At 45.0% G+C, this 27,455-nt stretch overlaps 1 protein-coding gene across 11 annotated transcripts in view; it reads left to right on the top strand.

Moving 5' to 3' along the window:
- Positions 1–27,455, top strand: part of UNC13B (unc-13 homolog B) — a 236,333-nt gene that overhangs the window by 196,850 nt on the left and 12,028 nt on the right. For 2 of the 11 annotated variants that reach the window (XM_050762048.1, XM_050762052.1), the window contains 16 exons: positions 305–327; positions 2,686–2,732; positions 6,033–6,103; positions 8,831–8,919; positions 9,744–9,963; positions 11,261–11,488; positions 12,087–12,228; positions 14,275–14,444; positions 14,884–14,999; positions 15,345–15,508; positions 16,163–16,313; positions 18,042–18,110; positions 19,519–19,608; positions 19,959–20,087; positions 23,906–24,033; positions 24,683–24,768. In XM_050762048.1, coding sequence (XP_050618005.1) covers positions 305–327; positions 2,686–2,732; positions 6,033–6,103; positions 8,831–8,919; positions 9,744–9,963; positions 11,261–11,488; positions 12,087–12,228; positions 14,275–14,444; positions 14,884–14,999; positions 15,345–15,508; positions 16,163–16,313; positions 18,042–18,110; positions 19,519–19,608; positions 19,959–20,087; positions 23,906–24,033; positions 24,683–24,768 — 1,923 coding nt within the window. Of the gene's footprint in view, positions 1–304; positions 328–2,685; positions 2,733–6,032; positions 6,112–8,830; positions 8,920–9,743; positions 9,964–11,260; positions 11,489–12,086; positions 12,229–14,274; positions 14,445–14,883; positions 15,000–15,344; positions 15,509–16,162; positions 16,314–18,041; positions 18,111–19,518; positions 19,609–19,958; positions 20,088–23,905; positions 24,034–24,682; positions 24,769–27,455 lie in introns of all 11 variants that reach the window. The other 9 variants (XM_050762050.1, XM_050762053.1, XM_050762058.1 and 6 more) reach the window with 6 other exon arrangements.

The raw sequence follows: 27,455 nt of genomic DNA, 5'->3' as shown, positions 1-27,455 counted from the left end.
CTGACCCTTGATACAGGCTACTTTGGAAAGGGGAAAAGGATGACTGGAACCCCTGGGTAGATTTTGTCCCTTGATTTAAGTAGCTCCAAGGATGTTCCAAACTAAAAAGCCTGGGCCAGCAAATACAGGTAGAAAGGATTCTGGAAGCCAGTCAGCTGGGCTCTGTGAACTGCCTAGTTGTCCCGAGGACCTCTCCCTCTCTTCCATGTCCGTTGGAGTTTAGCTGGCATTTTCTTTGGGTTCCTTATAGGACTGAATCTACTAACCTTTCTGCCCTTTTTTTCTGCTCTTTCTCTCCTTGCAGAAGGAAAGCGAGGAGGCCTTCAGGTTGTGCCTATGACCCTTTGGGTCCTTTTTTGTCTATTTCCCTCCCCTCCTTCCCGAGCACTGTATGTGTGTGTGTATGTGTGTGTGTGTGTGTGTACATGCACATGTGCGTGCATGATCTGTGCCTCTGAGCTTTGGCTCATGCAGTCTATTTTTCTGAAAAGCAGTTTGTGTGCATGCTCCTTGCTTGTGTGTGCTCCTGCAGATATCCCTGGAGCACATTGTGAGAATGTGTGTGTACCAGCATGGATGTGCATTCAATGTAGCATGTGTGTGCTTATACTTATACCCAGTTTGTCTCCCCCAGACACTGATTACCCTCCTTTTCTCCTACTCTGCTCAGTGTGTGTCCATTTTCTACCTGTTGCTGCAAACTCTGGCGTATGCTGTAAAACCTTGGCTGAGCCTAGCACGCATGTGTACTTTGTATTTGAGAGCAGGCTTTGCTGCAGGCATTTCGTGCCTCTTGCCTGAGGCCCTAAGTGTGAAGGTACTTGTGCTCTGAACAGGCTTCCTGACCTCTCTGTTGAGCACAAGCTTCTGTAGACCTGTTGTGTGGTTTCCCCAAACCATATGAATGCATAGTATACTAATGTCCTGTGCTTGCAGGCACTGGCTTTTGAAGACCATGAGGATTTGCTTTGCCTGTGATTTGGGCCATAGTAAACACTGTGAATCCTCCTCAGATGAGTTTCTGCAGATCACTGTATACTCTGAAGCTTGTATTCTGAAGCCATAAGCCTAGGATCCATGCTCACCATGTGTTTCCTTCAGACACAAGTTGTATGTGCTGTGTGTGCAGGCTTTTGCAGACATATTGTTATCCCCTCTGAGCACAGGAAATGTGCATGATCTCAGGCTCTCAAAGACTTTTTGTGACTTTGTTTCCTTAAGCTTGGTGGTTTCTGGCAAATATCTCACTCTAAGTAGGAAATAAGAATCTGCTGAGTGTGGTAGCTATTGCCAGAGGGAAGATAAGTTCTGGTTGGTAAGATCTGGGGATTTAGGGATTGGCTCCCCCACACTCAACCCTTACCCCTTCCATAAGCAACCTTAGAAGACTTGCAGTTTTTCTGTTACTTCCCACCTACTGTTGTTTCTTCTATACTATCCTCATTGTCTTTTGCTTCAGCCACTTCTGGCTGCCTTTTGGACCTGGCCCTCCCATTACCAATATCATCCTACCTATAGAAAGGATAGGAGGCAGATGGGGTGGAATGGGGGCTCTGGGCATTAGGGAGATAGGCTTGGTTAAAACATAGACAACCTAAGAGGAGTCTTAAATCCAAAATTCATGTGAGCCTACTGCTGACCCAGGTAATTCTCCCTCACTTTTCCATCACCGTTAGCTCTGTCCTGTCTGTCCCTATTTTCCTTTGTATTGCCTCATTCTATCCATAACTTCTCCCCACTTTAGCTCTCCAAAACATCACTCACTGTTCAAAGCTAAGCACCTTAATTTTGCCTCCCTTCTGGAGCTCATTTGCTCCAGGATAGTTAGGAGGCAGGGAAGTTGTTGGGGGTGGAAGAAAACAAGGAGGGGCAGGAAGCCCCAGACCTGTTAGCCTGAAAAAAGCATGTGCTATTGGATCTCTGGAGCACTCTGGCAGCTTTGGAACTCTCTGCATGCTGCTTGAAGGATTTGCTTTTGTTTGTGTTTTCTTTTGGTACAGAAACCTTTAAAAGGTGATTTTTGAACTGTTCCCTTCCTTGAATTATTTGGTGCCTCAAGTTTTGACTTCTCATTCTAGGGCCTATAGAATTAACTAGAATGATAATCCAAGTGTCTCCCTGGGTTCTGTTGTTATATAGAATTTATTAAATGGAGAGAATATACTCAGTGTCAGTGAGTCAGGGGTTCAAGGCACCCAAACTAAATCCAACCACAAAATGAGATAGGAATCCAGAGAGACCAGGTCTGACTCTGGGACATTAAGGGAGTTTAGGAACATAGCTGGAAGAAGACTGGACTGTATATGAAGGTGTTCTTTTGCTTTAGTGAGGGCTGGAAGCCTACATAGGCCCTTCTCCTGTGCTTGGTTTACTACTGTCTATACCAATGGCTCATATAAGAGTCATATGAGTTCTGCCATTCCAGTAGACTTTAGTCCTGGGACCTCAGTGAGCCAAAGCTCCCTTATGTCCTATTCACCAAGGAGACAGGTATACCACTCATTTCGGCAGCCTGCTTGTTGCCCTGGCTGATCAGGACATTGGTTTAGATGTCAGACAGGCTGTCACCACGTAGTGAATGTGACTTACACTGCTCTGGGCTTGTATTCTACTGCTCGCTGCTTGGGTTACAGGCAATCTCCCATCTTTCCCAGGATCTAACTTGTTTCTTATCTCTTTTTAAAGATTCCAGATGATGGTGACCCCTCTCTGCCTCAGTGGCTCCCGGAAGGGTAAGTGATTCCCTGCAAGATTTCTGTGGATTGTATTCAGTATCTCTTGACGCTTTTAGCTTTTCCCCTGAGAAGCAGGGGAAACAGCTTCATAAGCTGCATCCTGGGGAAGGAAAAGGTTCCACTATAGGTTGGTTGCTTCTCTGAGGCAGAGGAGAGAACTCTGCTGACGGATTCCTCGGACGCAGAAGAGGGATCTTTGCAGAATGGTTACGCTGGGGCAGGGAAGGGAGCTTTGGGGCCTTCTCATCCTTGCCTCTGTAATTTCTGGTCCATCTTTTCATAGTGGTGATATACCCTTTAGGTAGAGCAGAGAGAAATTAGAAAAATATCTGCATTTGGAAACATGTTGTTTCCATTTCTTTTGTTTTTTAATTTTTGTGAGTGCATAGTAGTCTATGTGTGTGTGTCTATTTATGAGTTACATTAGATATTTTGATACAGGCATACAGTGTGTAATACTCACATCAAGGTAAATGGGGTATCCATCACTTCAAGCAGTTATCCTTTCTTTGTGTTACCATCCACTTATACTCTGTTATTTTAAAATGTGCAATAGATTGTTGTTGACTGTAGTCACCCTGCTGTGCTATCAGATACTAGACATTATTCATTCTGTCCATTCCACTGTTGATGGTGTGGCTGATTAAGTTACTCCCTAGGCTTGGTCCTGTTCCAGCTGTTGTGAGTCATCTACTTATTCCATTCCACTGTAGTCAGGACATAAGTAACATCCCTTTCTGAGCTCTGTATGTTCTGTCTGTGCTTCTTGTTTGGGAGTTTCAGACCCATGTGATTGTACCAGAGTCATTTTAAGCTGCTCAATGTGTTATTAAAGAGAGAAGAGAGTTCAAGTACCTTCCCATTCCCCACTCCTTCCCACAAATATCACCAATTACTTATCTGTACCTTTTCCCTTTTTCCTACGAAGGCTTCTAACATCAGAATTTTCAGTAGTTGCTTCCTCTTGTGGCCAGGGAAGAAGAAAGATCAGGTAGATGGTCTACTACATTTTTACATGCTCCTTTCCCTTGCAATTTGTTGTCTTTAAAAAAAAAAATTTTTTTTTAACTTTTGTTTTAGGATCAGGGGTACATGTGCAGGTTTGTTATATAGTTAAACTCGTGTTACAGGGATTTGTTGCACAGATTATTTCATCACCCAAGTACTATAACAATAGTTATTTTTTCTGCTCCTCTCCCTCTTCCTACCCTTCACCCTCAAGTAGGCCCATGTCTGTTGTCACCCTCTTTGTGTCCATGTGTTCTCATCATTTAGCTCCCACTTACAAGAAAGAGCATGCAGTGTTTGGTTTTCTGTTCCTGCATTAGTTTGCTGAGAATAGTGGCCTCCAACTCCAGCCATGTTCCTGCAAAGGACATGATCTTGTTCTTTTTTATGGCTGCATAGTATTCTGCGGTGTATATGTACTATATTTTCTTTATGCAGTCTGCCATTGATGGGCATTTAGCTTGATTCCATGTCTTTGCTATTGTGAATAATGCTGCAGCGAACATACTTATCCATCTGTCTTTATGGTAGAACACTTTATATTCCTTCCTTCCGGTATATAACCAATAATGGGATTGCTGAGTCGAATGGTGGTTCTGTTTTAGTTTTTTGAGGAATCGCCACACTGCTTTCCACAATGGTTGAATTAATTTACACTCCTACCAACAGTGCATAAGTGTTCTCTTTTCTCTGCAGTTTTGTCAGCATTTTTTTTAGTTTGTCTTCTTTTAATCAAGAGTGAATCATTGAATGAGCTACTGCCTTCTTTTATTGAAAGGTTGTTTATGTTAAAAAAAAATTTCTTGATTAAGAGATACATACTGTAGTTTCTAGAATTAGCTACAAAGTTGTGGCACCAGTTGCTTCAATGATCTTTAGTTTTTTTTCCTTCTAATAATTGTAAATTACATACATGTCAATGGGACATATCCAGACTATTTTTAAATGTAGCCATGCAGTAGTTTTCTAAATAATTCCCTATTGTCTTTCTTCCTTTTGTTTCACCTTAGTCCTTAGAAGCTGTCCTAAGTATAGAACTTCCCTCGGTCTGGTAATCTCATTAAAAACAAAGCTCTCTGCCTATGTTCAGGGAGTTAGTTTATTAGAAATCAGCATATTGAATGGCCTGTTTCAACTTCTGGACTTGACCCAATTTGTGGTTCCATTCTTTGCCTAGATAGCTACAAGTACCTACTTTTTCTGTTGGAATATTTCTGTCTTTAGACCAGCCGTGGTATACAGCCCAGCTACCCAACTTTCCCAATGTCTTTGCTCTCATTAAAACCGGGTATATGAGTTCTTTTCATTAAGGCCAGAGAGTTTTTTGTTGCTCATCCATCTCATTTTATAGAAGTATCACCAAGGCCTAAAGTGATGAAGGAATTTTGGGAGAAGACATAGTACATTAATAGAAGAACTGGAGTTAAAATCCAGGTTATCTCAGTGTAATTTCTTTTGGGTACATTTTCTGTTTTTATTGCATATTGTTATAAAAGAACAATAAAATTAATCAGTATAGAAAAGGTATAAAAGTTTTAGAAATATCCAGCTGCTGTAGCTGTAATTTTTCCCCAGGCTCTATTGATGTGTCCATAGGGCTAGGCCACACTCACAGAGTCCCTTTGCTGTTTCCTTCCTAAATGGTGTTTTGTTTTGTTTTTTTTTCCCTTAAGTGGTCTGTTGGAAGTCTCCCATACCACCTCCCCTGCTTCCACTTGATTATGAGGGCTCCTTTCTCCACGGAGAAGGCTTTTCTTCAGGAGGCCTAGATAGACAGAACTGGTGACTCTTTTACTCTTGGTTGGAGATGGTGTCCTTCTATGTGCCATTATCTAGTAGTCTTACTCACCTAGACTCTTGCCGTAGAGCCACCCTGTGGGTTCTGTTCTAGCACAGGCTTGGCAAGACTTATCTTTGAGGAGCAGTGTCTTTGCCTTGAGTTTGGGGAGAAGCCCTCTTGAGTGCCAATTACTACCTTGCCTTATGGAGCACAAAAGTGCCTTCAGATAAACTGAAATGCCTTCAACTATCACTGTGGGATAAAAGAGGCTCAGTCCTCAGCTGAAACTGTAAGAGACACTGAGGGGTACTGTGAGAACAGATTCTATTGCTCACTCTTCCATGGCTTTATTTCCCTGACTTTCTGTCTTCCCTTCCGGTCTCAAAGGCACATGATAGAGGTCAGTTCATCTTCCTCTGGGGAGAGGGAGAGCAAGGTGAATGGAACACTGAACACCAGTTAACTCAGAGCAAGACTGAAGGTCCTGACATATTTCCTTCTCTCCTCAGGCCAGCCGGAGGGCTCTATGGCATTGACAGCATGCCAGATTTACGCAGAAAGAAGCCACTGCCACTTGTCAGTGATCTGGTGAGTGAAGACTTTTGTGCAGGCATAGGCAGTAGCCTTGGGGTATCCCCCATTGGGCCTTGACAAGCTGTCAGGATTGGAAGTCGTCCATTTAATGACTCAAATTGGTCTGATGATCAATCATTTAAAGCCTTCTGAGACTTAGCAATGGCTTCACAGGGACTGTGTTCTACCTCACTCCCTAGTCGGAGTCCTGAATTTATTAGCTCAAGCTCCTATCTGGAATATTTGTGGCTTGGGCTCTCAAAGTTAGGATTTTGTGTCTTCCTATAGGCATCTAGCTCTTACAGGTATCTCTACAGCCTTCTTTGATGACCTGTAATGGAAACTGCCTCCAGCCCTTGACCTAGATCATTGAGCTTGGTATGGGATGAGCATGACTAGAGCTTGATGCCTTCTTGGAAGTCAAGCAAAAGTTCTTCTCAAGACATAGGCTTTCGAGACTATCTCTGTAACCTAGTGTCAGGCGCTGAGAGGCAATGATAAAAATTTGTGGAATTGAATTGAAACAGGCTTAAGAGTTAAAGCTGATTCCAGGACCTCCTCCCATCCTCCCAGGATGACCAGAAGCCCCATTCTGGGTCATACCTTGTGAGGCACAAACAGCCCAAGGAATTTTCTGTAGCCTTGTGGGTAGTTGGGGGTGAAGTGAGGTCCAGGCTCTCTCAGAGCTCTAAAGCCAGAAATAGGGTGTAAGGGTTCGGTTAAACATGAACCCTTTTCCCTTATTACCATTTTCTGTTTCTGTTTTCTTTTTTGCTCTCTATTCTATCTATTGTTTTTCCTATCCACTCCTCTTCCCTCTTCCCCATTTCCTGCTCCACTAGTTTCTCCCTCCTTAGTTGACTGAAAGTATCATCTGCCATTTTCTCTTCATCATTTTTCTTCCCTTCCATTATTTCTTACCATTTGTTCATCTTCTCCTTTCTCTCTCTTTCTCTCTTTCTCCTTCCTTCCTTCCTTCCTTCCTTCTTTCTTTCTTTCTGTCTTTCTGTCTTTCTGTCTTCCTTTCTTTTCTTTCTTTTCTTTCTTTCTTTCTTTTTCTTTCTTGAGACAGCATCCCACTGTGTTGCCCAGGCTGGCCTCAAACTCCCAGGCTCAAGTGATCCTCCCGCCTCAGCTTCCCAAAGTGCTGGGTTACAGGCATGAGCCACCATGCCCGACTCCTCCTTTCTAATGTACTTCTTCTACCAGCTCTTCATCTAGCTGGTTGAAGATAAATTCTGATGCCGTCTCTTCTTCAATACCATTTTCCTTTCCTTAATGTCTCTCATCTCCTCTTTTTTCTCTTCCTTTTCTTCCTACTTTTTTTCCTCATCCTTTCTCACTCTTTGCCCACAAGCAAGTATCCAGTTTATTTCTTGCTCTCCCTCTCTGTCTTTTGCCCTATCTTTGGCTTTATGGCATAATACTCCTTAGAGTAGGTACTCTAGGCTTTGGGTCCTAGCCAGTAGTCTGGATTGAAGACAGTTTTTAGTGGACAGAAGCAGAGTGGATTGGGAAATGCTTTGCACTATACAGAAGAACCTCTCAGTTGCCTCTGAAAGTTTTCATGCCTTTTCGGGTCTTTAATATCATGTTGTTCCTTTCTCTGCTGTCCTCTACACAGGCTATGGTGAGTGTCTCCAGAGCCCTTTCCCAACCTCTTTAAAAGTCTGCATCCCTGGCTGGGTGCAGTGGTTCACGCCTGTAATCCCAACACTTTGGGAGGCTGAGGTGGATGGATCATGAGGTCAGGAGTTCGAGACCAGCCTGACCAACATAGTGAAACCCTGTCTCTACTAAAAATACAAAAAAATTAGCTGGCAGTGGTGGCAGGTGCCTTTAATCTTAGCTACTCGTGAGGCTGAGGCAGGAGAATCGCTTGAACCTGGGAGGCGGAGGGTGCAATGAGCTGAGATCGCACCACTGTACTCCAGCCTGGGTGACAGTGCAAGACTCCGTCTCAAAACGAACAAAAAAAGTCCGCATCTCAAATCACTTGGGCCCTTCCCAGCTGTTCCTCCTGCTCAGGCTGATATTTTGACTTCTGTCTTCTCAGTGTCCTCTGCCTTTAGGAAACCATGTGCCTCTCCAGGGGCTGCCCCTAAAGCTTGGGCTTGGCAGATACATGGGGCCCCCTATGCAAGAGCGTGGCTAGCAAGGTAACCCAAGCTCTCAGACTTAACTCTCTGTCCTGCTTGATTTGACTGAGGCTTCAATGCCCCTTTCACTTGCCAAGTGCCCTACATGTAGACCTGCTGGCCTCTGCAGCCTCCCAGGGATTATATGGGCTTGGGGAGGTGCCAAGGTATAGAGGTTACCATGGAATCATTTTTCTCCACGATGGCTCTTGAATGTGAGTTTGACAGAGTTGTGTGTCTCTGTTATTCTTAATTACCTTTTTTCTGCTATAGTTTTAAGCTTTTCATTTTCCTTTTCCTTCCCATAAACAAGGAGTTTCTGTGGGGTAGGACACTAAGAAGAGTGAGGGAAAAAGAAACTCTTTGGATGATAGATACCCTGAAGAAAGTGCTGTTCTAACATAGTTAGAGAAGCCCCCTGAGGGCCTTGGGTTTTGCATCTTAACCTGGGACACTTGTCACCTGTTAGGGCCGTTGCTGTGAGTGACAATAAAAATAGAAAGTACTGTAGTAAGCTATAGTCAAGTGACTTTGGTCACTGAAGCTCCCTTCCCAGGACTTTGCCAGCCCTTGGTGGTGGTCAGGGCTAACAGCAGATCTTCCCTCACAGTCACTGGTCCAGTCTCGGAAGGCAGGAATCACTTCTGCAATGGCTACACGCACTTCTCTTAAGGATGAAGAGCTGGTAAGTAACCCATGTGCTTTCATAAGTCCACTGGCCTCAGGACTGGTGATCATCTCTGTAGTCATACAATTAATAACTGGGAATTCTGGGAATTCAAGAGTGCTGGGCACACATTGCTGATGAAAAAGACAGATAGCATCAGGTGTTAGTTTTCCACACTGGGTAAGGCTCTAAGCGAGTCTAGATCAGAGGGTAAGCCCAAGTCTCATGTTGAAGGGTGTGACCGCTGAACTCAGGGTTTTATGATGGACCAAGTACCTTCTGTTTTCTTAGAAAGTGTAAATGCTGGAACAAGGCTCAGATTCAGCATCAGGTCCAACCTGTGTTGGACAACCAGGAGCACACTATATTGTGGGCCTCATTCTGCTAGGCTGGGCTATGGGCTGGGCCAGGATAGAGCATCTTCTTCATTGCCAGAGGAGACATGAAATCAAGGTCCTGATTGTCCCACAGGGTCTCAGTTCTGGTATCTCCCTGCAGAATCCAAAAGTCATGGGGAACAGCCATGGTGGCTTACGCCTGTGATCCCAGCACTTTGGGAGACCGAGGCAGGTGGATCACTTGAGGTCAGGAGTTCGACAAGCCTGACCAACATGGTGAAACCCCATCTCTACTAAAAATACAAAAATTAGCCAGGCGTGGTAGCATGTGCATGTGATCCCAGCTACTCGGGGGCTGCAGCATGAGAATTGCTTGAACCTGGGAGGTGGAGGTTGCAGTGAGCTGAGATCGCAGCACTGCACTCCAGCCTGAGCAACAGAGCAAGACTCTGTCTCAAAGCAAACAAAAAACAAAAATCATGGGATGGGGTATGTATCTTTCAGAAATCCCACGTGTATAAGAAAACCCTGCAGGCCTTAATCTACCCCATTTCGTGCACCACTCCTCACAACTTTGAGGTCTGGACAGCCACTACCCCAACCTACTGCTATGAGTGTGAAGGCCTCCTCTGGGGCATTGCCCGTCAGGGCATGCGCTGCAGTGAATGTGGAGTCAAGTGCCATGAGAAGTGCCAGGACCTGCTCAATGCTGACTGCCTGCAGCGTGAGTGCCCTGTGGAGTGAGGGGCAGGGAGTGGGGCAGTAGGGGCTCTGGAGGGGCTCTCCAAAATAGTCTGTGGCAAAGAGCTGGGATGGCTGAACCAATCATTCCCCCAGTCCATCTGATTCTGAAACCCTATCCATTTCATTCTCCCAGTCCACCTGATTCTGAAACCCTATCCATTTCAGAGAAGGTAGGATTCTGAATCAAGGAGCCTTGCCTTTCCAAATAGCAGGTCTTACACTACCTTCTTAAGCACCTTTAGGAAAAATTCTTTGAGCTTTCTGTGGCCTTCTAATGTAGCTAGAATCTCTTCTAGGATTCAGTTGATCCCAGAGACTGAGCTTTGCAGTGAATACAGCACAGTGCCCTTATAGTCCAAATGACGAAAGCATCAGGATCTGAGACTAATGAGAGGAAAGAAATAGAGTTTTGTGGGCTTCCAGGCCCCACAGAGGAACCTCCCGAAGCCTGGAATCTAGGACTCAGGGAAGGCAGCATTCATTGCTTGTTTTTAGACAATAGTGCCAGAAATAAAAGTGTCAAATGAATCTGACAGACGTCCAAGAGGAGAGTATGCCAGACCCCCACAGCCTTGGCTAAATATATGACTTGTCCTGCCATGATGGAGTGGGGAGAATAGGAGCAGGAAAAGCAACAAGTTCTTGTCAGAGAAAATGGTAGGGGTCAAAGTTCATATCTCCTTGCTACCCTCCTGCTTTGCTTGCACTCACTGTGGCTGGACCCCAGGAAAAGCAGGGGTGAAGGAAGTGGAAACTATTTTCCTGCTCTCCAGACCTCCCAGGTATTACCGACAAGCCAGGCTGTAGCACTGAAAGCTTTAAGGATTGTGCTAGGAGAAGGGAAGGTCACCTCTAGACAGACCCACAAGTACTTCATTATCCCAAGGGCAGCTATGACATATAAAAGGGGACCAGGGAGAGGCCTTGAGAAATTATTCATGGAAAATGTCCTTTGAAGAGCCTCAAATTGGTGCCAGTGGCATGGCTAAGTTAGACATGAAGAGACAGGTAGGACAGAGTCAGCAGAAGAGATGGGCTCTGAAAAGACTGCCTGAAGACAAATGCTAGTAATGACTTGGCCAAAACCCATCATGAAGAGGTGGCAAGTGCAGGTTCCAGAGGGCCTTTGCCTTAATTGCTAAGAAGTAGCAACCAGGCTGGCTGCATAGTTTCTCCGCTGCTCTGCAGCCTCTCCTGGGCCCCATTCCTCAGCTCAACCCTTGGTCTGGTAGGTGACCTGTTGCTTAATCCTAATTTCTGTTCCTGGCCACGTTCAGGGGCTGCAGAAAAGAGCTGTAAACATGGAGCTGAGGACCGGACCCAGAACATTATCATGGCCATGAAGGACCGCATGAAGATCCGAGAGCGAAATAAGCCAGAGATCTTTGAAGTTATACGGGACGTCTTCACAGTGAGCAAAGCTGCCCATGTGCAGCAGATGAAAACAGTGAAGCAGAGTGTACTGGATGGCACCTCCAAATGGTCGGCCAAGATCACCATTACTGGTGAGCAGGCCACAGTCTGAGGGGACAGGAAGGCCTGGGCTATGGGAAGGAGCCTGGGGAAGAAGCATCCTGAGCATGAGGGAGCAAGGGATTGGGAAGAAAGAAAAAGGAAATCACTGGGAAGGAAAGTCCTCATTATTCATCAGTCCTCCTTACCTAGACCCTGGTGCCGGAGAGGCAAGACTGCTATCTGCAAACAATATGAACCATAATACAAGGATTTGCTAACAACCTAACACTGTAGATTGGCTAACAGTTTGATATTACAAGAGGTGGGGGGAGGGGGAAGGGGAAAGTCAGGGGACCAGGGAGTAGTTAACCAGTGGTTTGCTAACTGGGTGGGGCTGAAGCATGTATATATCAGAGGGTATAAGGACCAGTGTAGAGACAAGTGGTCAGTTAGGGGTTGGGTAGGGAGATGGGATGCTTGGGCTTTAAAGGAAAGGCTCGTGGCCCAGTAAGAAGAATAAATATGGAGGAATGGGATTATGGTATCTGTGCAAGGAGCATAGACTGCTTTAAGATGGAGAGCATATGAGTAGTGCTGTGGAGGGCTTCTGACCGACTCTGAAACCTCCTGTACATGCTTGGGTTGCAGTGGTGTGTGCCCAGGGCCTACAAGCCAAGGACAAAACAGGATCCAGTGACCCTTACGTGACTGTGCAAGTCGGCAAAACCAAGAAGCGTACCAAGACCATTTTTGGAAACTTGAATCCTGTTTGGGAGGAAAAGTTCCATTTGTAAGTCACAGAGAGCTTTGTCTTACCTGGGACTGTGTGTATTGGGGGAGCAGGATCACATCCTGCCATTCTGGGCTTGAACTTGAAGATTGGGCAAAGGCAGGGGAGAAAAATCCATTTCTCACATGCTTTGCTCAGCCATCAGCCATTCTTTCTCCGGTTTTCTTCTCATGACCTGTTGTGTCAGGGTTACTATGCCCATGCCCTGTCTTCACCAGGGCTATTAAAGGGGCCCTAGGGCACCCCATCCTGCTTTTTCTAGCAGTAGAAAGATTTTACTACTTTACTGCTCAGTGACAGAACCAGGGACTGACTGCCTTATTGTACCTCCTACCCTTGCCTAGGAAGGTACAGTAGGGTTAGGCTCTCGTAAGGAAGGCTGTTATACAGAGTGGGGAGGGAGTGTCCTTGTCCTAAAACTGGGTAATTCTGGCTTGAAAGTGGAAATCTGGGTCCTGAAGTTGCTGTTTCCCATAAAGGTAGTGTTTCTTCCTGCCTCAGCTTCTACCCTCACTGATTTTTTTATTATCTCACTTTCTTATAAACTATTTCTTATGACAGTAAAGGATGGTTACTGAAAAATGACAAACTAATATCTGGAGAATCAACATGCTTTGTCACTCCCCAATAAGGCCTAGGGTCCAGATTTTGGATTTGAATCAGCCAAGCAGGCTGGCTATGTAGAGGCCTCCTTCTGTTGGCTCCTCAGAAGATTCATGTAGAGAGGGATTAGGGCCAGCACGGTGGCTCACACTGTAATCCCAGCACTTTGGGAGGCCAAGGCAGGCAGATCACCTGAGGTCAGGAGTTCCAGACCAGACTAGCCAACGTGGCAAAACCCCATATCTACTAAAAATACAAAAATGAACTGGGCATGGTGGCAGGCACCTATAGTCCCAGCTTACTCGGGAGGCTGAGGGAAGAGAATCCCCTGAACCTGGGAGGTGGACGTTGCAGTGCACCAAGATCATGCCACTGCACTCCAGCCTGGCGACAGAGTGAGACTCCATCTCAAAAAAAAAAAAAAAAAAAAAAAAAAAAAAAAAAGGATTAGGATATAGTAAAATTAATTTCTAATCCAGAGATAATATTAATAGCTACTAGGAGAAGCACCTGTTTGAGAATCTGAATAGTTCCTGCTTGAATTCTTCTTATGACTAATTTAAAATCAACTAGCTCTTGGTCATTTTTGCCCACTTTTAGTAAACAGTTTTTTAAGCTCATTTTCTGTACAAGACACTATACATAAAATAGTGTATCTAAAAATGAATAGAACAATCCCTGGCTTCAAGAAGCTCATTGTTGATGTGTCTATTATCTTCCCACAGAGTGGTGGTTATACTGTAATATTTTAATGGAATGTGGAAAGATGTCATAAGAACATAGGGAAAGGAACAGCAAATTTTGCCAGTTACAACTTTTGGGTGAAACAACAGAACCCAGAAAGCAACAGTTGGAGAGGACAGCTTGAGAGAAGACCTGGGAAAACTCCTTTCTCCAAAGCAAACCTGATAGAGGAGATGACATTTCAATGGGATATGATAGGATAATATAGAAGCTCAGCAAGCACATAGTTAGGCAGATGGGGGAGTTAGATAGAAAGCTAAACAGTTATAACTATATGGGCCTACCATGGACATGTGTAGCATCTTTACTGAGTTCATGTCTTAGGCTCTGAGGATGGAGCTAGCAGTTGCTTCCTGGAGCTCCGTGGCATATCTAGCTGTTTTCCTCTTGGTGTTGCTGATACAGCTAGCTGTATAGGAAGTCAGAATTGACCTGAATTACTCTTCCCTCCACCCCTTGCCCTTTGTTCTAGGACAATAAGAACTGTACAGTAGTAGATAGAGCCACCCAGGCCGAGGAATGAAGAGTCATTTGCTGGGATAGCCCAACTTTTTTGGAACTTTAGTACTGGTGTCCTCTGACTTCTCCACTTCCAGGCCCTCAAGTGCAGCTGTCAGAGCTTTTGGGAGGGAATAGGAAGTAACAGGATTTGGCGCTACTGGGTCTGCCCCTAACAGAGCCTGCCTAATTCTCTCACAGTGAGTGCCACAACTCCTCTGACCGCATTAAGGTGCGTGTGTGGGATGAGGATGATGACATCAAGTCAAGAGTAAAGCAACGCCTAAAGCGAGAGTCCGATGATTTCCTCGGCCAAACCATCATTGAGGTTCGGACCCTAAGTGGCGAGATGGACGTCTGGTACAACTTGGGTGAGGAAACTGGACCCAAGAAAGTTGCTTGGAAGGGAGAGCATGAAGGGGACCTAGGAATAGTCCTTCTACCAAAACCACCATTTGTCCCCAAAGCATATCTCTATACAGAGCCCGTCTTACCTGCAAAGAACTGACTATGGGGAGGGATGGGGGACAGAGGAGTGGCAGTGGCTGCAACTCACTCTGGCTGAACGTTCTCTGGGTTTCAAAAGGCCCTTTATTCTTCATACTAGTGCCTTTGTCGCCCCTCCACACTCCTGTTCTCCTACCCAGCTAGTTCAAGGGTTATTTGTGAAATATATGGTCACTGGAATGATTCACCCTATATGGTGAGTCCTTGGATTGGCCCCTTCTTTTCCTTGGGTTAAGCCAGAATGGAACTATCTATGCTGTCTAGTTGCATTGGTGTCAATCTCCAGTCTTCTTTCCTTCCTAGAGAAGAGGACAGACAAATCAGCCGTCTCAGGGGCTATCCGACTACAAATCAGTGTGGAGATCAAGGGGGAGGAGAAAGTAGCCCCATACCACGTGCAGTATACGTGTCTCCATGAGGTGAGCCAGCCCTTGGTAGGTGGGGGATCAGAAAGCAGTGCTGGGAGAGGCCTTTGGCCATAAGTAGGATTGCTAGGTGGTTGGAGATCCGAGGCCCGTTTTAAATTTTATCCTTGACTCACTCTGCTACCCTGGAGAGCCCAAGTGATTGAACCCAGACTACATTCTCTTCCACTAATGTCAGAACAGCCTACTGGGGCCATAGGAGGAACTGAGCAATGACTGGAAGGACAGAATTTCTGTGGAACCTTCCTTATTCACATTCTCCTGGGCTTTACCACCAAGTTTGTTTTTGTTTTTCATATGTATTTAACCCATTCCCTTTCTCTGCTCTGTCTTCTGCAGAACCTTTTCCATTACCTCACAGACATTCAGGGCAGTGGAGGAGTCCGCATCCCTGAAGCTCGAGGAGACGATGCCTGGAAGGTGTACTTTGATGAGACAGCCCAAGAAATTGTGGATGAATTTGCCATGCGTTATGGCATTGAGTCCATATATCAGGCCATGACGTGAGTCTCTGCTGGGGCGCTGGGAAGTGGCTTCTAATCACTGGGGTGTCTAACTAAGGCACACTGACATGGTGGGCAGGTCCTTAGTGGGTTAGCATGCAGTGATTCCTTTCCTTTCCTCTCTGAGCTGGGTGGGATAGTTCTGTACCCCAAGGCAAGAAGGGTATACGTAGAAAGGGAATGTTTTGTCAGTAACTCACAGAAAAGGGAATGTTTTGTCAGTAACTGCCTCAGAGTTGAGGGAACTCTGCAGGGAAAAAGGCATGTGAGAGTATGCAAGGACAAATCTGCCTAGACATCACAGGCCTGAGCAGACAGGATATGTGTGCTCATGTACATGTGTTTGTGATAGCCGGTCTGGCCTAGACTGGCCTGGGGGTCAAAGAGGACACTAAACTGCAGGGAAAGCAGCTGTGTGTGGAGTTGATCAGGACTCTTTAAATGGGAATTCCAAATTGCTATGAGAAGCAGAGTAGCCTTTCTGTTAGTGATGCTGCCCCTAGAGCTGTGCACAGAAAGCAGCCCTAGGCAAGCAGAGGGCAGCAATTGCCCTGACTGTGCTTCACTTAGCCCATAAACTTTTAATGAGTTCCTGCTTGGCTTTTGCTGCAAGCCCTGAAGAGTCTTTGAGGCTGAGGGTGCTATGTTTTTCAGGCACTTTGCATGTTTATCATCCAAGTACATGTGTCCTGGTGTGCCAGCAGTGATGAGCACCTTACTGGCCAACATCAATGCCTACTATGCCCACACAACTGCCTCTACCAATGTCTCTGCCTCTGATCGCTTCGCAGCCTCCAACTTTGGGGTAAGTATCATGTAAACACATATGTCTGCATTGGTTACCAATTAATAAAGTTTGATTTTCTTTTTTTTTTTTTTCGAGACAGAGTCTCGCTCTGTTGCCCAGGCTGGAGTGCAGTGGCGCGATCTTGGCTCACTGCAACCTCCACCTCCTGGGTTCAAGCAATTCTCCTGCCTCAGCCTCCTGAGTAGCTGGAATTACAGGCACATGCCACCACACCTGGCTATTTTTTTTTTTTTTTTTTTTTAAAGCAGAGACGGTGTTTCACCATGTTTGGTCAGACTGATCTCGAACTTCTGACCTTGTGATGCACCCACCCTGGCCTCCCACAAGTGCTGGGATTACAGGCTTGAGCCACTGCACTCGGCCAAGTTTGATTTTTCTTGGCTGGTCCTGTAGAGTTGCTTGATGTGCTTAAAATTCAGGTAGCTACCATTTTGATAGACGAATCTTGTTTCCTTATGGGTATGCAGACTATACTAATAGCCTCTCCACAGACACAAAGAAGAGAAGGTGGTTGGGGGTGGTACCACCTGGGCTTGGCCAGAATCTCTCTGGGCCAACAACTTGGTTGAGTTACCATAGTCCATATTCTTCAGTCTTGCAGGTCCACAAATGGACTTTTAAAAATCTTGTTCAATCTGTCTGTGACGGATTCATGTTACTTGAGTTTATATGAGACTGATGTCTAAGCAACGATGCCAGTGTGCACTTGAACCTGTCCCTTTTCTAGTGTCTGGACTGTTTTCCCTATCCAGGGTGTGCCCTTCCTGGGTTAAGGTACCTGAGAAGTTGAGTCATTACTCAAAATATCACCTGACATTAATTCAGTATAAACTAGATAAAATCATTCTGACCCAACACAAAAATGACCATTTTGGGATAAAGTTACTGGTATCACCCCAATTCACTGAGTCTGTGAGCCCTGATTTTTTGGTGCTAATGAATTTTTTGTTGTTGATAAGAGTCTTTCTGTAGATGTGTAATGTATTAAGCCAGTCAAATATTTGTTCTATTTTGCCTCATCTCATTATGTATTGACTTAATCAATATCTACTCATATAATCAATATATGAGTTCTAGGAGTGGGATGCCAACATCCTGCAGGCATATGATTCCATGTTTAATTATATTTTTTCTATGAAAATCAGCTATTAAAATAGTATATGTTAGATATTTTAACATTTAAAAAGTATACACTATGGGAAGTGTGTGTGGAATGTGGTTTAAAGAGAGACCCCTTCAGGCCTGCCCTGTTATCTTTCAAATGCATCAGTTTCTCTCTCCCATCATCACTGCTAGGCTGTGGCTGTATAACTGTTATGTACTACCCCGAGATAAGTCAGGAGACCTCAGACTCAAGACAGAATGTGTTTGGAGTTTCTTCTTATCTAACTGAGATAAGTTACAGTCCCAAAGGGATAGAGATGCACTGGTCGTGCCCTATTGACTCTTGGATAATCCAAGGAGCCTTTTCTCCTCCCAGGGACTTGGCTTTTTCCTTGCCAGTGTGAGATTTCCCAGATTGGGACAGAGCTGCAAAGAGATAGAACAGGGACTATCTATCTCATTACACTGTTTGTTGTTCTTCCCATGGGCAGGGATGTGTCTCCAGCCCAATGCCTCCCAACTCTTTCTACTCATCCAGAGGTGGTTCTGTTTCTGTTGTAGTTTAGGGGACTCAGACACAGGTTCTCTTTTTCTTCCCCATTATTTGTTTCTCACCCTCAGAAAGAGAGATTTGTAAAACTGCTGGACCAGCTACACAACTCACTGAGGATCGACCTCTCTACATACAGGGTGAGTGAAGACATGGCTGTGGGCAGGATAATAGATATCAAGCACAGTCCCAGAGAGACTGTAGGCCAATCTTGGCTGTAAAGATTGAGGCCAGGGAAAACTGGTCTGTGTCATCACATCCACGCAAATGGCCAATGCTACTGACACCTGTGGTTCTTTTAACTCCAGGGACCATGTGGTGTATAAATAGCAGCAGGTATGGTTACTTTTTATGGACAGTTGGCTTTCCAACCTCACTGTTAACACTCTACTAAACTCTCTGGTGACATTCTCATTAGGGAGTTTCCTGAGAATAATCTCTTCCAGGAGTACCCTTTTTAAAAATTAGATACCTAATTACATTTCTCTTTTGCATTTTTCCATACTCTCCTCGTTTTCCAGGGGAGGTGTGAGAATCTGGCTAGGAGGAGAGAGAGTAGCTTGGCTTTTGCAAGTAATTTGGATCAGAGAGCATGTCCATTTGTAGTATAAAGGGAGGAAATAGGTGTAGTAGGAGGATGGGTACCTGGGACAGGACAGGATAAGGAAATGGGCAGTTTCTCATTTCCTCCTATGTTAGATCTTAGAATGGCTTCATTACTTGCTTTAAAGTGCTGTGAATTTTCAGAACAGGCAATATACGCACATTAAAAAGTAAGTATAAAAACAACCTTAAAGTTAAAAAGAAGTGAGGTTTTAATTGTCTGCTCGAGTGCCCTCCATTTGCACAAATAATGGACAACTGACTGTATGTCTTATATTTGGCATATAAGTAGCCATTTGAAGGTTTAAAAACTGACCATTAATGTGAAGACAGGCTCAGCATCTCCCTTCAGCTCTTCATAGCAGCTCCCTCCTAAGACTCATGTCAAAGTGAATGAAGTAAGGATGGCTGGAAATTCCTAAGGAACTCACTCCAAAAGCAGTTCTGCTCAGAGATCTGCCATCTGCTGTCTGCAGAACAGTAGAAGAGCTGGGGTCTACTGTACAAAAAGTATAGGTCCTGGACCTCAGTTTGGCCTGTAGTGTGGCTCCACTTATATTCCAGGATATACAGTTAGATTGTAACTTTTGAAGAAGTCACTGTTGGTGTGTAAGAATCTTCATCCAAGAAAAGCATGTGTGTAAGTGTGTGTGCGCCTGTGTGTTCCTTTGTACAAGTTCTTAAACATTGCATGGGAAGGAGGACTGGAGGGAGGGTGTGTTGCTTTCTAGGGTGGAGAGTATTAACCCCTGCTTTTGGCAAGAGCCTGTTTGCATCAATAGAAAAAAGAGAAGGAGACCTGTAACATTGCAGTGTTTTTGGCCAGCTCGACTAGAGAAAAACCCAGTAGGTAGCAATTAGGGAAGCTTTTGATATCATCACTTTTGGCAGGGAAGGTTTTCATAGTCCTCTGTTCCTTTCTTACATTTGCTTGATTTGCAACAGAATAATTTCCCTGCTGGGAGTCCTGAACGGCTTCAGGACTTAAAATCCACAGTGGATTTGCTGACCAGCATTACTTTCTTCAGAATGAAGGTAAGAAATGGACTGGGTTTGGGTGGTTCTGGGCTGGAGACCTGGCTACAGGAACATGAAAAATAAGAATCACTGGGCAGAGTCTGAAGCCACAGGATTCATCACCTCTAAGCTTACATTTCTGTGTACCTGTTCCCTGGGTTACTTCTGAGAGAGCACAAGGACTATAAATCCATGAGGATGGGCTGGAAGTTTTCCCTGTCAGCTATCCTGGCAATTTCATCACAGGGAAAGGTCTAGGGACCCAGAGAGGGATGAAAGAATCTAGAGTAGGTTTGGGGTAGTGCTAGGAGAATATCCCACCCAGGTGAGCAGGACTTTGGGCCCATATTTCTTCTTTTAATTGGCAGGTACAAGAACTGCAAAGCCCTCCAAGAGCCAGTCAGGTGGTAAAGGATTGTGTGAAGGCCTGTTTGAACTCCACATATGAATATATCTTCAACAACTGCCACGACTTATACAGCCACCAGTACCAGCTGGTAAGAGGTTCGGGATCAGGTGGGGCCAGCTATCAGTGGCTCTCTAGAGCCTCAGCTTTCCTTCACAATGGTGGTGGAAAGGCGCTCAGGACAAAGTACTTGATGTTCTTAACGGTAAGTGAATTGTGGAGTATGAACCATGTGGACCATGAGATATGTGGATGGAAAGAGACCCCTGGGCAATGGCAACAATAATGATGTTGAAGAAAGTAAACCTAAATTCATGGGGTTCAGGGGTTGAGTAGGTGAATTCTCAGTCCATCCCAGAGTCTTTTTTCTCCCTCAAGTTTAACTTTATTCTGACTCTTGCAGACTCTTGTAAGTTCTGGGCTTCCTTCCTCTGGAATCTGAAGTGGTGTCTGAGCTGCTGACTCCTGGAAGGTTTACTTTTCCCTCTGATTACTTCTCTCTGAAATGTGTGGTTCTTCTGGGCCGTATTCATCCACTGGCTATCAAGGCTGACCCTATCCTTCTGTGAGGCTGAACTACTTCACTTGTTTTAGCCTGGCACCCTAAGTCAGTACCTGGTGACTTAGTGCGTTTTCTCAGATCCTTCTAATAGTATCCCCGATCCATGCTCCCAACTTATTTCAAAGCCAGAACTTCTAGCTCCAATTACTCATTACAGTTCCAGTTTTAGGAGTTTCTTGCTGACCATACATTTGCAGAGTGGATTCCCTTCAGTACAACAAATATATATTGAATGTTTGTTCTAGGCCACGTCTGAGGAGAGCACAGTGCTCCTTCCGTAAGTTTGCAGTCTCATAAACATATATATAACTCTAATCAAAGGAGTCTGGTTGAAGGGCCTTGAAAAAGGGATAAAATTAAAGGAATCCCAAGGAGAAAGAGTCTTTTCCCATTCTTGGTCAGATACCGGAAAAAGCTACATAAAATAAGGAACATTTGAGATAGACCTTAAAAGGCAGTGGGATTTGGACAACCAATGATGGCAGGACAACCTAAATGTCTTGGACACTTATCTTTAGGTAAATCCAATTTGTAAAGCTTCCTAGGAGCACCCTCATAAAGACTAAGATCTTGTTCCTACTGCCTCTTCTCATTCCCAAGTGTACTTTCTGTGCCAGCCATGTATTTAAGCCTTCTTCCTTTTAAGGTTTATAAAGCCTTCTATTGGTTCTGAAGTCCATGGGAGGTTTTCCTGAGGACTTTGTTTTACTTGACACATTCTGTCATCCGTGTATGAAGTCTCTCTGGTCAAGGCAAGACACTGTTCTCAGGTTTGGTCTTTCAACTATGCAGAGGTCTGGTTGAATATTTGGTCTCTATTCCCCAGCATGAGAATGAACTAGACTTTGAAAGAGAGTTCATAAACTATTCAGGGATACTCTTTAGCCTTTGTGTTTTGGTATCTGCTTTTTACTTTCTTTCAATTTCATTTTTTCCTTATTCCATATTTACACTGGCATAAACTCTTCATGTCTTTTAAAATTTCTGTCTGTTGACCTTCAGTCATTGGTTTATTCGTCCATCCATTCACTTAACAGAGCATTAGAGGCAAAGTTGAGTAAGAGGCATTTCAGTCTTTGGGGATCTCATTGTTTAGTAGAGGTCAGAGCAAATTACTACATTTATTTTTTGTTGTTGTTATTTTGTTGTTACTATGTTTTACTGTAGTTGTAGTTTTCTGATACATCTACACCAAAGGTTCAGCGAGCGTGCTCTGGGAGCCCATAACAGGGATGTCAGGAAAACCTCTCAGAAGAGGCAAAGTTCAATCCGGGCCGGGCGCGGTGGCTCAAGCCTGTAATCCCAGCACTTTGGGAGGCCAAGACGGGCGAATCACGAGGTCAGGAGATCGAGACCATCCTGGCTAACACGGTGAAACCCCGTCTCTACTAAAAAATACAAAAAAAACTAGCCGGGCGAGGTGGTGGGCGCCTGTAGTCCCAGCTACTCGGGAGGCTGAGGCAGGAGAATGGCGTAAACCCGGGAGGCAGAGCTTGCAGTGAGCTGAGATCCGGCCACTGCACTCCAGCCTGGGCGACAGAGCGAGACTCTGTCTCAAAAAAAAAAAAAAAAGTTCAATCTGAATTTTGAGGAAGGAGTAGGAATTAACTAAAGAAAGGGGCTGGAGGGAAGGGGCATACCACGGAGAGCAAATAGAATGCTTAGAGGCACAGAATTATGTATAAGCATGTTAATTTAAAGAAATATAAGTAGGGCAGGCGCAGTGGCTCACACCTGTAATTCTAGAACTTTGGGAAGCCGGGGCGGGTGGATCACTTGAGGTCAGGAGTTTGAAAGTAGCCTGGCCAATATGGTGAAACCCCATCTCTACTAAAAATACAAAAATTAGCCAGGCATGGTGGTGGGCGCTTGGAATCCCAGCTACTTGGGAAGCTGAGACAGGAGAATTGCTTGAACCCAGGAGGCAGAGGTTGCAGTGAGCCGAGATCATGCCGCTGCACTCCAGCCTGGGCGACAGAGTGAGACTCCATCTCAAAAACACAAAATAAAAATAAAAGAAGTATGGCAATTTAGGGTACTTACAGCATCAGGCTGTGGGATTCAGCTATCTGGGATCAAATCTTAGTTCTGCTCTTTACAACTGCATGACTCCGCACAAGTCATATAACCTTGCTGCCCTTCTCTCTCCTCATCTGTAAATGAAGGTGATAATAATTTCTACTCAATGGAGTCGTTGTGAGGATTAGATAGGATAATGTGTATAAAGGTCTTAGCAGAGTGTGTGGCACATAAGCTGGAACAAAAAGAGTTGTATGAGGTTGAGAGAGAGTCATATTCTGGAAGATATAAACTAAGGAATTTAAACTGTATTGAATGCCGTTGAAGGGCTTTAAGCAGAGGAGTAACACACTGAGATTTTCTTTGTAGAAAGATCACTGATAGCTGCAAGGAGGAGGGATTGGATTGAAGATCAAAGACCAGTTCAGAAATCCTTGAATGATAAGAGCCTGAGCCAGGACAATGAAAGAAAAATAAAAGGAAGAGATGTATTTAAGTGATATTAAAGATTCTGTCCTGGTTTCTAGTAACTTCTTGATAATGCAGGCTTATTAAGGACTGTGGAAGCTTTCCAGTGGCATGTGACATCCCACATAAACACAATATGTGTTCCAGGCTTCCTGTGGTGACTCCTACCTCACTTTTCTGGGCTGTGACTATAGAGTGATTTTTTATTCTATATTTCAGGTAAAGCTTTCAGGCTTGCCTCTTCCCAAGTAAGGCCCTTTCTTATCCAGCTAGGCAAATAGCTTCCTAAATGCAGTTCTTCCCCCTAATAACTTCAGGGGGTCAAGGGAAGTCCTACTCCACTGAAAGGCTGAAATGCACCCTAGATCTGTTCAGTAGCTCCTGCAGAAGTTGAAAGAGCTCAGAACTGAGATGTGTATGTGTGTGGTCGTGGCGTGGTGTCAGTAGAGGAACACCACCAGAAGAGGAGGGCTACCTGCCTGTAGGGGCCGCATAGAACTAGACCTATTAGTGAGGCTGGAAGGACTGTTTCCTTTAGCCAGGGAGTTACTCTGCCCGTAGCAACTGAGAGAAGGAAGAAGGAGGATGGGCATCTTTATATCTCTTGGACTGACCAAGTTTATCAGAGCAGTGCCCTGGGGCTGAGGACAGAACTTCTCAGCGACAGGCTCCCTGTGTTCTGGGATCTCACAATAGTCATTCTTACAGAACAGGGATAGTCTTGTGGAAGACAGGCTCTAGGAGAGGAAAGGTCCTTGATTCTAGAGGAAGAGGTATAGGGAGGGGAAGAGAAAGAGGATCATTGGAGACACCCTTTACATTCTACTCTGACTCTCTCTCCCTGTGTCCTCTGGATCAAGAAGCAGGAGCTACCTCCAGAGGAACAAGGGCCCAGCATTCGGAACCTGGATTTCTGGCCCAAGCTCATCACACTTATCGTGTCAATCATAGAGGAAGATAAGAATTCCTACACACCTGTTCTGAACCAGTGAGTATCACCCTCTTTGGCCCTGTCTGTTGGTGATTGGTCTGTCCATCTGTCTAACAACCTCTTTCTTTCCTGTCTCTGTATGTTTGCAGTGCCACCTCTTCTTCCTGTCCGTCCATCTGTCCCTCTGTCCCTTGTATCTGTCTGGGTAACTGTTTCTGGAGACAGGTGTGGAAACATAATGGGGGTCCCTGCCCAGACTGAGCCAGCCTCCCTGGAGTGAGAGGCTTCTGGGACTGTGGCTGCCATAGGAGCCCCAGGGGATCCAGAGACCATGTGTGTATGTGTCTGTCCACTGTGAATGAAGTGGGCCTTCTTATAGCCCACCCCTCCCTTGCCCTTTCTCCTCCATCTTATTTAGCCTGCGCCTGCTTTCCAGCCACTGCCTGGAGAGTCTCTGCCTCCCAATTGCCTGCCTTCTGGGCATCTTCTGCCCCCAGGCCCATCTTGCCTATGGGGATCCCTTCTGCCCCCACGTGTCCTCCCACTGGCCCCTGGGCCCCTTTTCTCCAGATTGGACCTAGCCCTGTACTCTAAGCTTCTCCTTTCTCCAATATGACTTCCAAGAACTAGGCACTTTCGCCTTGAAATGAATCAAATCAAATGACTCTTGCCTTATTCTCTGACTGTGGTTTCTTCTGTCATCCAGGTTTCCTCAGGAGTTGAATGTGGGAAAAGTCAGCACAGAAGTGATGTGGCATCTGTTTGCCCAAGACATGAAATATGCATTGGAGGGTAAGGATCTGTCCAAATCGGTGGGCTGCCAGGCTCCTAGCCCAAGCTCCTCGTTCACTGTCCCTTTCCTCTTCCGGACAACTACAACAACTTGTAGTTGTTTGGTGAGTGGTATAGTGAGAAACTAAAGGAATTTTAGGCCTGGTGGGAGGTAGGCCCCAGGAGACCTTGGTAGGCAAAGTTGCAGCCAAAGCAAATATGAAAATGGCTGTGTGGCTGTAGGTTCCTCCTTCCAGCTTTGGAGCAACTGCCTGTTCAAGATCTTCCCAGCCCAGAGATGAACTTCTCCCATGGTGGGTGTTCTGAGGTTATCCACTTCCTGGAGAATGGTCTTGTGAAACTTCAGTTTTAAATAATCAGAACCTTAAATATACAGATAGATATAATTGTTTTCTTATGTTGGGGACTCTCTGGCCTGGCTTTTCTTGAAAGCTGCTCTGGTTTAGTATGACAATGCCAGGAAGATACTTCTTCCCTCACTTCTCCTATAGAGCAGGGCCACAGGCAAATTATTATTCATCTTACTCATTCAGCTTGTTCTTTTATTCATTTCCTACCTTGGTCCACAAAGATATCATTCCATACCTGTATCAGACCTTCCCATCTGTACCCATCTGTACTCACCTATTCAGCAGCCTTTCCTGCCTATTTAGGTGTGGTAGTCTGTCTCCTCATTCTGTGAAAGCCCATCTAGGAGGAGGAGCCATCTGGGCAGGGACGAAGCAGAGTCCGGATCTGTTATTTGGGTGGGATGGCAGGGCAGATGGGCCACCCTCAGACTCTTGAATGTGTGAGGTTTAGAATCAGTGAGTCTTGAGATTGAAAGAAATCTTGAAGATCTGTGTTACATTTGAGCCAGCTACAGACTACACGCGTACATTCTGTAATACAAGCCCAGAGCAGGGCTGCCTGCTGTCAGGCCAGGGAGGAGGTCACTGGTCTCTCCCTCCAGATGCCACTTAGTGAGCCTGATGGGGAGTACAGTCTCAGTTCTTGAAGAACTCTGGCTCCAGTGGGTTTGGGGGAAAAGAGAAAATACTTGTGAAAAGTGAATCAACTCCACAAGAGAAGTAGTGTAAGGTGGGGCAGAGGTTTTCAAACAGAAGTATCTTAGGAGCTAAGTTGAGGGAAAACCCCTTAGGGTGATGTCAGCTCAGCCAGCTCTGCTTTTATCATTCTTACATGGAATTCTAGGTGAGACTTCTTTTGAAAGGAGAGTTCTGCTAATGTTTAAAACACAGAAGTATTGAAAACTTCTACTTTAAGAGAAAGAATTAATGTTGGCCTGATTTCAAACATCAATTTCACTGCCTATGTAGCAGTGTGAATTTGGTCCAAACGACTTAATTTTTATGAGCTCCCATTTTCTCATCCGTAAAATGGGAGTGACGATAACATCTATTTCTTTGATGAAATACTGAGATGTATTTAGCATACTGTCTGGCACTTACTCAGCACTGACTAAATCTTAGTTCTTAAGAACAATAAGAAACCATTGCAGGCTCATGAGCAGAGATGCAATGTGAACCCAGTAGTATTTTAATAAGACCTACCTCAGTGGGAGATGAGGGCAGCTAGAACAGGGAGAGACTAGAATCAGAGAACACAGATAATGACGAGCTGTTGTAATAATTTAGGGATGGAGGGCGCTGGGATTAGAGAAGAGAAGTGGAGAGAGGAAAATGGGCTTTGATAGACATTGGAAGGAAGCCAGAACAGGACTTTGTGATGGTCAGAATATGGAGGGCAAGAGAAGGGGAGGAGTTTGGGGGCCTGGATGATAGGAGAGTGGCATTGACTCCGACTATAAAAGGAAAGTTGAAAATGCTGTTCTTCGCCAAATATTTTGTAAGTCAACATTATTAAGGTATAATTTATAGACGATACAGTAAGACCACTTTAAGAATACAATTTAATGAGTTTTGACAAATAAGCCCAACTGTGTAACAACTCTCCCAATTAAAATATGAAACAAAAGTTCCTTCTTGCCACTTTACAGTAAATCCCCACTCCATTCACCAAATGTTTATTGAATATTTTCTCTGTGCCAGGCACTGTGCTGGTTATTGGAACCCAATGAGATGAACGAGGCATAGTACCATCCCTTAAGAAGCTCACAAAGCAGTCTAGAAAACAGTCATATAAATTGGCAGTTACAACACAGAGTTATGGCTGGGCACAGTGGCTCACACCTGTAATCCCAGCACTTTGGGAGGCTAAGGCGGGCGGATCACGAGGTCAGGAGTTCGAGACCAGTCTGGCCAACATAGTGAAACCCTGTCTCTACTAAAAATACACAAAAAATTAGCCAGGTGTGGTGGTGTGTGCCTGTAATCCCAGCTACTCAGGAGGCTGAGGCAGGAGAATCGTGTGAACCTGGGAGGCGGAGGTTGCAGTGAGCCAAGATCATGCCACTGCACTCCAACCTGGGTAACAGAATGAGACTCCGTCTCAAAAAAAAAAAAACAACAAACAAAAAAACCCACAAAGTTATAATGCCACAAGAGGAGTAAGTATAGGGTGCTGAGAGCACACAGGAGAACCATGTAACCCAGACTCTGAGGACCTGGGAAGGCTTCCTGGGGGAGGCGATGTACAAGCTGAAACCTGAAGGGTAATAAGACTTAGCTGTGAGGGTGGTAGTGACAAGATAGGGAGACACAGAACATTTCATGCAGAGGCTACAG

The sequence above is a fragment of the Macaca thibetana genome, chromosome 15, assembly GCF_024542745.1.
Source record: "Macaca thibetana thibetana isolate TM-01 chromosome 15, ASM2454274v1, whole genome shotgun sequence".
Taxonomy (NCBI): Eukaryota; Metazoa; Chordata; class Mammalia; order Primates; family Cercopithecidae; genus Macaca; species Macaca thibetana.
The sequence above is the reverse complement of the archived record's forward strand: the minus strand, read 5'-3'. Positions and strand labels throughout refer to the sequence as shown.